This window comes from Corvus hawaiiensis, chromosome 19, assembly GCF_020740725.1.
Source record: "Corvus hawaiiensis isolate bCorHaw1 chromosome 19, bCorHaw1.pri.cur, whole genome shotgun sequence".
In the NCBI taxonomy this organism is placed as follows: domain Eukaryota; kingdom Metazoa; phylum Chordata; class Aves; order Passeriformes; family Corvidae; genus Corvus; species Corvus hawaiiensis.
In genome coordinates, this window is record NC_063231.1 from 4,309,756 (window position 1) to 4,318,977 (window position 9,222).

A 9,222-nucleotide genomic window follows, 5' to 3' on the forward strand; every position below is an offset into this window, starting at 1 on the left:
GCACAGCATGAGGCAGCAGCTGAACTGTAACTGGCTGGCTGCAGCACTGAAGAGCTGTGAGTCTACCTGTTCCCCAGCTCTTGGGTGAAGTGCTGACCCCACTAAATCCAGGAGGAATTTTGGTACTTGCTTCAGTGTAGTCAGGATTTTGTCCAGGGAGGGGCTTCTTTGAACCTCAAAGCCTAGGAAGCAGTTCTGGGTCTGACTTTTTGTCAAATTTAAGTTCTGTTCCTTCTTAAAAAGAATCTGCAAGTGGCTGAAGATCTTGGCTTGAGTCACTGATAGTTCCCAGTGTGGCAGACTAGAGCTGGATCAAAACAAATAAAAAATTCCTCCAGAACACATGGTCAGTCACTCCTCTCTCCCAAAATAACGAAGCAAAAAGCATTGCTTTATGGCTGAGCAGCAATTTTTCCATCAAGAAGTTTTGAATTTTTAATTTAAGTTGGGAGGGGATAATAAAAAAACCAAACCCCTTAAATTTTGTATGTCTAAACAGAAACCTGCCGCTTTTTTTGTCAGTAAACTTAAATAAAAATTTTTAAAATACCTCCTCAGAGGGGAAAAAGAAAAAAAAAGCAAGCATTAATAATAATTTCTTTCCCCTCTCAAAGGCTCTGTGTGTGTGCACTGACCTCTCCTTCACAGTTTTCTGGGATGATGGAGTATAACACCAATAAGGCACTTGCAGACTCCCAGCCTGTAAATTCCCAACTGCTCTAATGCTTTCTCCAGAGCCTTCTCTTGCTCTCCTGGGAGGTGGTGAGTGCAGAGGTCCACGTGTCTCAGCTGAGAGGATGGCTCTCAAACCTCAGTCCCACCCCATGAGTCACAAATGCACATGCACCCGGGGCCACCCATTTTCACTCCAAGTACACCTCCAAGCCAGGTCCTGACTCCCAGGGAGAGCTGCAACTGTTCCCAGTGCCAACACACAGGCATTCTCTAGTTATTAAGACTGTCCTCATGTTTCACATGGATGCCAATCAGAGCTAAACAAAATGCTCCCCTCTCCTCTTAGCACATTGCTGCTGGGAATAGCAACCTTGTTCCACGACAAACAGCATCTTGCAATTCACTGCAGGACTAATTGCATTGCTTTGCTGATATAATGCTCCAGGAAGACGTCAGCTTTGCCCGCAGGCAACAAGGACATTATTGATTTATTCAGGACTTATGTGTAGTTGTCACAGGTTGCATTCGCTCTCATAATAAAGCCTTACAGACAAGGTTTAAAATTCAGCTGCAGCCCTAATTGAAACATAGCTAATTATCGAAGGTCTGCCTTTGCAGCCCGTTCCATTGTTACTGGGCTAATGTTCTGTAAATCCAACAGTCAAACTTTCCCTTCCCTTAAAAATAAAAAAAAAAGCAGGAAAACCCCTCATCTACTCTTCAAGCAAGTCCAATGGGAAACTACAAATTCCTCTCTTTGAGCCTGAGGTAGCTACCAGCCAACAGCCCCGTCCCACAAGGACTCAGGTGACTTCAAAGGATGCTTGTAGAATAAGACTCCAAATTAAGGCCAGTGTTGGAGACAGAAGAATTCAAAGTGGCTGGAACAAACATTCAGCCCAGACCACAAGAAATTTATTGTGCATCCACCTTTTCAGCGGCAGCATCCCCTACGAGCCCCAGCAAATTCAAACACACCACACGATTTAGGTGTGATCAACAATCACAATACCCAGCTCCCAGGTGCCGGCTGACTGTAACACAGCCAACGTGCTGCAGTCCAGACACGTGGAATAGCAGCTGGTCACGTCTAACCGGGTATAAATGAGCACTCATCAGAACAAGCAGCCCCAGTTAATAGCTGAATGATAACGGGACCCCCAGGGTACCAAGGACATCCTTTCTCAGGCTACGCCACAGCTTTTGGCTTTGTAATTCAGCCAAACACAGGGGCGAGATTATTGCCTCATAAAGCAGGGATGAAATCCCATCCGAACTTTATTGCCAGGATGATTCCAGCGTCAGAGCAAGCTCCCTTACAGAAGGTGACATTTGCATGCATGCACAACAGCATAAAAGTTTATGACATCAAGAGAGTGCTGCAGTTTAGAAGCAAGTCAACCCTAGAAAAATACCTGTGTTTATAGCTGCTACACATTTCAACCTGGCAGATGGAAGGGATACCACAAAGCAAATGTGTCAGTGAAAGCAGCTAAAAGCATAATTTACAAACTAGAACCCACAACTCAAAATCTCAGCAGCTGTAGCTCGAAGCTCTTCAGAGCTGTGCTCATTTCAGCTGGCTACAGATCTGACCCAAGGCATTTATCTGACACTACCACAGTCTTTGGTACAGAAGCAGATTCTTTGCTAATCCTCTGCAAGTCTAAAGCAGCAGGTCCTCCCTGGATGATGTAACCCTGCAGAAGTCAGTTTAGCACTTGGGGAGCCATTTCAAACAACACAGTGCCGGTTTTACAGGTCTTAGTCTGCCCACCTGAAAGAGTAGAAGATCCTTTAAGCAAGGACAGCACAATTGGCAGCAAACAGAGCACCTGCTGCAGCACCTTGGCTCAGCCCCTGTGCCGCCAGGGATGGGCTCACTCCTGTCCCTGGCTACTCTGAAGAGGAACTGAGAGAAAGGCCCAAAGCAGCTGTGATAATTATGACTAGCATACCAGCATCCTGGGAACTGGGAGCATGGAGCACATTACTCTTAGGCTGTATTTTAAATGCAGGGAAAAGCCAGTATAGAGGAAATTAACCAGAGGTTAGGCTCTTTGCTCACAAGACAGAGACAATATATCAGTTGTTCACATACCTGATCAAATAGGGCTTTCCAGTGCTGAGAGGCAATGCATAAGGGAGGAAAAAGAATAAAAAGAAGGTATCAGAACAATGACATTAACATGCAGTAAACTGTAGAAGTATATTCTAACAGAGAAATAATCAAATGATTTAATGCCATTTCCAACATCCTTCTTCATCCCAGAATCACCTTACCCTTCCAGAGGGGGAGGCAGGGGAATCTACCAAACACAGGGAGAACAGTTTTCATTTACAAATCCAAATTAGGATGAACTCGAAACATTCACAGGGTAATTCTGTTTTCTCCCACTTTGTCTATTTGCAGGCAAGCAAGGAAAAAAGGAGTTTTTACTCAGAGGGATCACGAAAGCTCTGTGTATATTGAGGGAAGGGAGGAATTAGCAATGTTTTTCCAGATCACTTTCTGAGATCCTGTGGCCCAACACTGACCAGTCAATTGCCTTGCTGGGTTGTAAGAGCCCCATCTGATGCCTGCTTCTGACTCTGGCTTTCTGCAGGCTCTTTGATAACCCATCAGTTCTCTGAACCTCACATGTCCACATCTGAAAAACAGGTAATTCCTCTTGTGCAAGGTGGGAGGGTGGAAGGCTGGAGAGAGCCCATTGCAAGGATTTACCCCACATCTTTTGTTCTATCAGATCTGCCTTAAAAATGCTGTATAGGAGGACGCTCCACTTCAATGCTCACAACCATGTGAACACTCCACAAGTCCTTGTCACTTGGAAACAGAAAAAATAAACTGGAAACTGGCTCTGATTTATGCTTTGTAGAGAGACTGATGTCAAGTCACCTCCCTGACCCAGACTGCTGCCTCACTGTCCCACGGAACAGAGGAAATTCCTAATGAATTGTTTAAGGCTCTCTCTCATGTATCCTGGATTTAGGGCCAGTTGAGAAGACAGCAACTTCCATGGGGCAGCACTGGGGTAACCACTGGCTTAGGATCCCCAGAAACGTTTGAACATTTGCTCATTTCCAGCTCCATTGTCTGAAGTGCTGTTCAGCACATCTTTTTTCTGCCTCACTCCCCTTCCCAGAGAAAAACAAATTGAGTAAAACAACAAACATCAGACTCTTAGAAGCAAATCTCCTCACAGTGCTATTAGCAAAGCAGAAGTCTGGTAAGAGTCTTATCTAGTCCTGGAAGAACATTTCCTTTTACATGGTAGGCAAATCTAATGCAGAATTGACTGGAGAGACAGTGGGATATCAGGCGACTGAATTCCTTTTCATTGCTTAAGTTGTTAGCTCCCCTCCTCCCCATGTCTCTCTCCATTTATAAGCTCCCATTTATCATCATAAATCAGCCCAGCACTTTAACCAGACACTTTGGGACTGCCTGAATCCTGGCTTTATGGAATGCTGCTCTGAGAGCTGCAATGACATCACAGCTGAGCTGTTACACACTGTCAAGGCTGTGACAGACCTCCACTGTGTTATATTTTTGTGGTTAATAACACATAAAGAACTGACCTTGTGTCAGTTCTTCCTGGCCAAGCCAGAGAGCTTCCATCAGGCTTTCAGATGTAATAACAACACAAAATCAACCCCCAGTCTGGTCTCAGGGGGCACAGAGTAGCACAGACCAGTTGAAGTTTTCAGAGATGATGCTCTGTAGCCTGCTTGTTTCAGCAGGAAATCTTGGCGGAGGAGAAGGAGGGCATTTACACCACTTCCTGCTTTTCTGACTTGCAGATGACACATGATACCTCAGGCTTCTGTCACATCATCTACAGCCAGGTCTCAGCAGCTTCCCATAACCAGTGCAGCTGCAGGCTTTAGTTTTGTTGATTATAGAAAACAAGGTACCAGAGTCAAATAACAATGCAAATAATGGTGAGACACTGCGAGCTGGATCTGACCCAAGCTGTCCTACCTCAAGGTCAAGCACCAAGGCAGCTGTGGAATTGGGATGAGAACTTCTAGACTAGATCTAGACTTCACCAGGGACAACTCCTGTCCTAGGAGCCCAATCCTGCCAGGCACTCAGCACTTCAGCATCTCCTGGGCCCCCTGGCAGGATTGAATTGCTAATGGATACGTTTTTGTAGAGAATGGAACAACTCCAAGGGGCCCACGTGTATCACAACAGGAAATCTTTCTTGTAGGACCATCCAGACAAGCAAAAAATTTGTCAGAGAAGAAAAGGTCACAGTCTGATTTCAGCAAGTACTGGGATTTGGAAACCTGGACTGTGAAAGCTCCTGAAACGCCACCCCTTCCAAGTCAAAGCTACACACGCTCCTGAGTCAGTCATCTCCTCTTAGGACTGTCTGGCAGTGTTGTAGCAGAGGTCAAACTGCATCACACGCTTCCTCCTTACTGCACTGTGCTCAGGAATACAGACTGGGGAATGCAGCTCCAGCAAGCAGCTGCACTTCCTCCGGTACCCTCTGGGAGGAAAATCCAACAGCAACCGAATTCTAGGTGATTCAGAAGGAAGGGCTGGGGGGTGAAGAGCAGGCTCTGTCCCGAAGCATGCCCGGGTGGCTTCCTCCAGCAGCGTCAAAAAGATAGAGGGCCGAGGGGATGCGCCATTGATGGAGGCTCAGCTCCCAAGCGTCCCTTTCATACTGGTGCAAGACCCGAGCCAGAGCCCGCTTCAGAAAAACATTTAGTATCTCTACTTTATGTCTCGCAGGCAGGAACAGACCCTGCACTTACCGCTGCACACTGAGCAGACACTTTGCAGTTCTCATCCCAGCCCAGTTTGCTGGGAAGGAGAGCTGTGAACAGTCCTGAGATGCACCAGGAATGCAGGATCTCTCACGTTCACTCCCTCCCAGACAGGTGCACGGCGAGCTCCTGCCTCCGGGTCCGGCAGATGCAGAACAACTGCCTCAGCTCTGCAGGCACTGTCGCTCAGCATAGCAGGAGCAGATTTGGAGTGCGCAGGACCCCTTCGCGTCCTTCTGGGCTGGGTGGGCAGAGAGCCGGTGCCAAGTTATCCCACCCTCACGTGCCATCAGAGCTCGGAGGGTGGAGAGACGCCATCAGCCCTGTCAAGCCGAGGACAAAACTTGCTCGACTGTTTGTTGCTCGGGGACTGGAAGAGAGGGCAGCTCCCGAGAGCGGGAGCATTTCGCATCTGTCACCCTCCGGGTGGCTGTGACTCTGGAGAAGCTCTCTGTCCCCTGGCGGCCCCTCAAGCCAAGGCGTCAGCCCCTCACCAGGCTCCAGAGTCGCGTTCGTGAGCAGTCCGCTGCCCCTGCCCGGCCAGCCGCAACCCACCGGCATCTCCCCGCCGGACGCGGGCACCCAGCGAACCGGGAGCCCGTACGGGCCGCCGGGGCTTCCTGGGCCGGGAGCTGCGGCCCCGGAGACGGAGCCAGCCCGGTGGCTGCTGGAGCCCGCAGACACCCAGCGGCGGGGGGCGGGTAGGGCGGCGGGAAGGCGGCGGGGACGGCGTCTTTCCCTCGCCCCGCAGGATCACCGGCTCCACTCCTGTCCCCATCCCGGGCTTCAGCTATGAATAGCTTGAGCCGATTAACCCGGCCCGGGGGAGAGGGGGGAAGATACCGAGCAAAGGAAACTTACATCCTCTGCGGCCATAGGTAGGACATCCTCGGAGTCCAGCACCTCGATTTCTTCCGCCTCCGAGCTGGCAGCCACAGCAGGGGAAGGGCTGGCGTGAGGCTCCGGCAGCTTGTCTCCCATGCTTGGAAACGGTCCCCCCTCCAGCCCCCGCCCCCCCCTTCTCCCCAGATCCTTAAAGAAATTAAACCTAGCTGCTGCTTGGCAAACTTTCAAGCGCAGCCGAGCCTGCCTTCATGACTCCCGCAGCCGGGAGGGGAGGAAATCCTCCATCCAGGGAACATCCAATAAGCGCGGGCAGCGCCGGCGGACGGCATCCCGGCGGCCGTGCTCCGGCCAGGGCAGTGACCCCTCCCCGCCTCCCGCCCCTGTGGCCGGGCGGTGCCCCCGGCCCGGGCACGGCCGGCGCCTCCCCCGAGCCATCTCCCGGGGACGGGGGTCCGCCCTTCCCGGCGCGGGGGAGCCCCGGGGGCTCTCGGAGGCAGAACCCGGAGCTGCGGCACGTCCGAGGATGCGGGCTGGGCGGCGGCGGGGGGAGCAGCGCCGGGTGGCCCTTGCCCACGGCCGGCACCTCCTCCCAAGGGGCGACCCTCGGAGGCTCGGCCATGGCCGGCACCGGGCAGCCCCTGCGGCGGGGCCCGGCCGGTTCCAGCCCTGCCCTCCTGCCCGCGGACAGGTGACCAGAAGTGCCGGTTCATCGGGGCTCTCTGCAGACGACTTCTGCGTCCCGGAGTCTCACCGTGAGGGGCTGGTGTGCGGTTTTACGTCTTTTGCCATAATTGTTCCTATATGTCAGGATGGGCAACTTAACCATCTGGAGCCTGGATTAGGAACTTGAGGAATGCCTTGACTGCCGGCAAAAATCCAGCAGTTTTAGCTTCCTCCAATCTAGTACAGAAATAGCAGGTTGGCAAGGGGGAAGGGCAAGCAGAGCCAGGCTGATCCACATGGTGCCAGTGCCTCTGCTTTCTGTTAAAAGCCAGACAGAACACAGAGGCAGAGCAGAGTCCAGCACCACAGGCCAGGTTTTCTTGATGAAAAGCTCCAGTACCAGATCAGAGACACCTCAGGCACGAGTACAGAACCAAGCTGGAAGTCCCTCTTTTCTCTACAATTTGTTTAAAAACCAACCACAACAACAAATATTATAACAAATCCAGCTAGAATACCTCTGGAAAAGGAGCAGGATCTTCCATCCTGCAGTAGCAGAGCATATAGCAGAGAAGTAAAACCAGGACCCTTGAACCTGAACAGAACTTTTCTATCTCAGGATTCAAGTAGGAAAATGACAACAAAATAAAAGCTCTTCTGAGGTCTTCAGTGCCACTGATGAAGAGGAGGGCTTCTGTCCCCTTAATGACATCGGTGAAACAGAGCAGATCTTCTGCACATTTAAAGGTAATTCCTTGAGCCATTTCTCACTGGTCTAGAGCTTGTCCAGCCTGCTCTCCTGAAGCATAAGAACAGGATACCAAATCCAGAACTTCTGAGAAGCACTAACCCACTTCACTCATACTAACACCACTCCTGCCAAAATATTCCAGGCACTAAACAACGATTATACAAACAATCTCTTTTTGATTGAAAAACTAAACCTCATCAAAACTTCAAAACAGATGGATAAGCAAAAATATGCTATGCCAACCGAAAGAAACAGCAGTCATTTAAAGATGTCTGTAGGGAAGAGGGAAGCAAGTTTTTAAAGTAAAGAGAGAATAAATGAGCTGAATTTCAGGGGTAACAGGTTCCACTCAGTTGGGGACTGTATCATCTCTGATTCCAGATGCTAGTGGGAAAATGCCAAATGTGAAGTCTAACATGAATGCAATCAGCAACAGGGAGAACCCCCAAAACTCCTTACCTCAACACCAAACTCCCCCTAAAGTGGGAAATTGCTGCAAAATTACAAGTTCATTTTTCTCCTCTAAGGACTGTTTTTCACTAGTGGTTTTTTTTTTCAGGGAAATATCTCTGCAATTGCATATAGGAGCTAGTGCTGTGCTATAATTGTCACAGAAAGGAAATTAACAGTATTCTAATGAGGAGTTTTGTTACAGACAAATTATCATCTTGCAAGCGTGTGAGAGTCTCTCAATTTAGAATGTCATTTCTCCCTGGCATACCCCGGTGACTCTACCTTGGAAGACAGTAATTGCCTAAATAAACTGGGAGGTTGTAAGCCACCCCAGAGCAGGTGCAGACTGAACATGGAAGGGCTTCAGAAGACAGAAAGGACTTGAGATAATAAACCCCAACTTTTATAGTCCAAATCCTGCAAACAAAATGTAGATGTACGCCCTCCCTGAATTGGAAGTGGCTCAAAAGGTCAGCTCATGAATATGCAATAAACCCACCTCAAAGTAGGGACCCAGCCAACATCTGTTAGCTAAGCCCTCTGGAACAAATCTAAACAGTTTGTTCATGGGTCCTTTCTCCACCCAAAGTAGCCCCAAAGGGCTTTTACAAAACTTCCCAACTCTTACAATTGGAACTATGTGGAGCAACCTACCCAGCTTGATTTCCATACCAGAGCTCAGCCAGCTGGCCAGACTTGGGAGGCAACTTCTGAAGGAAAATGCAGCATTTTGGATCAAAACCCAAAAATGCTGCACACAAACACAACCTTAGGAGGAAATTAGATAGCACATACACAGCTGGGACTGGATCAGACCTGTCAGATTAACCCCTTCAGACTCATGAAAATGGCAAAAAAACCTCTAAGGACCACAGATGGTTTGAGACTGGGGTTTAAACTCAAGTCCAAAACGTAACAGTGGCAAAGGACTCTTCCAGCATCAGCGATACTCCCTGTGCCGGAACAACGCAAGTTTACCTCACAGAATCAGTATGAATTTGACTATATGTGCTGCCTTTTGGCTTCCCCCTGACTCATGGGTACTCTCC

At 49.4% G+C, this 9,222-nt stretch overlaps 1 protein-coding gene across 2 annotated transcripts in view; it reads right to left on the minus strand.

Annotated features, from left to right (window-relative positions):
* The window catches only part of RHBDL3 (rhomboid like 3), a 71,808-nt gene extending 65,336 nt beyond the window's left edge, over positions 1–6,472 (minus strand). The window contains exons 1-2 of one of the 2 annotated variants that reach the window (XM_048323663.1): positions 6,322–6,472; positions 2,777–2,800 (exon numbers count right to left, since the gene is read on the minus strand). In XM_048323663.1, the coding sequence (XP_048179620.1) occupies positions 2,777–2,800; positions 6,322–6,441 (144 nt within the window). In that variant the 5' untranslated portion in view covers positions 6,442–6,472. Of the gene's footprint in view, positions 1–2,776; positions 2,801–5,448; positions 5,522–6,321 lie in introns of those variants that run through there. The other variant, XM_048323664.1, reaches the window with a different exon arrangement.
* Positions 6,473–9,222: the final 2,750 nt, after the last annotated feature.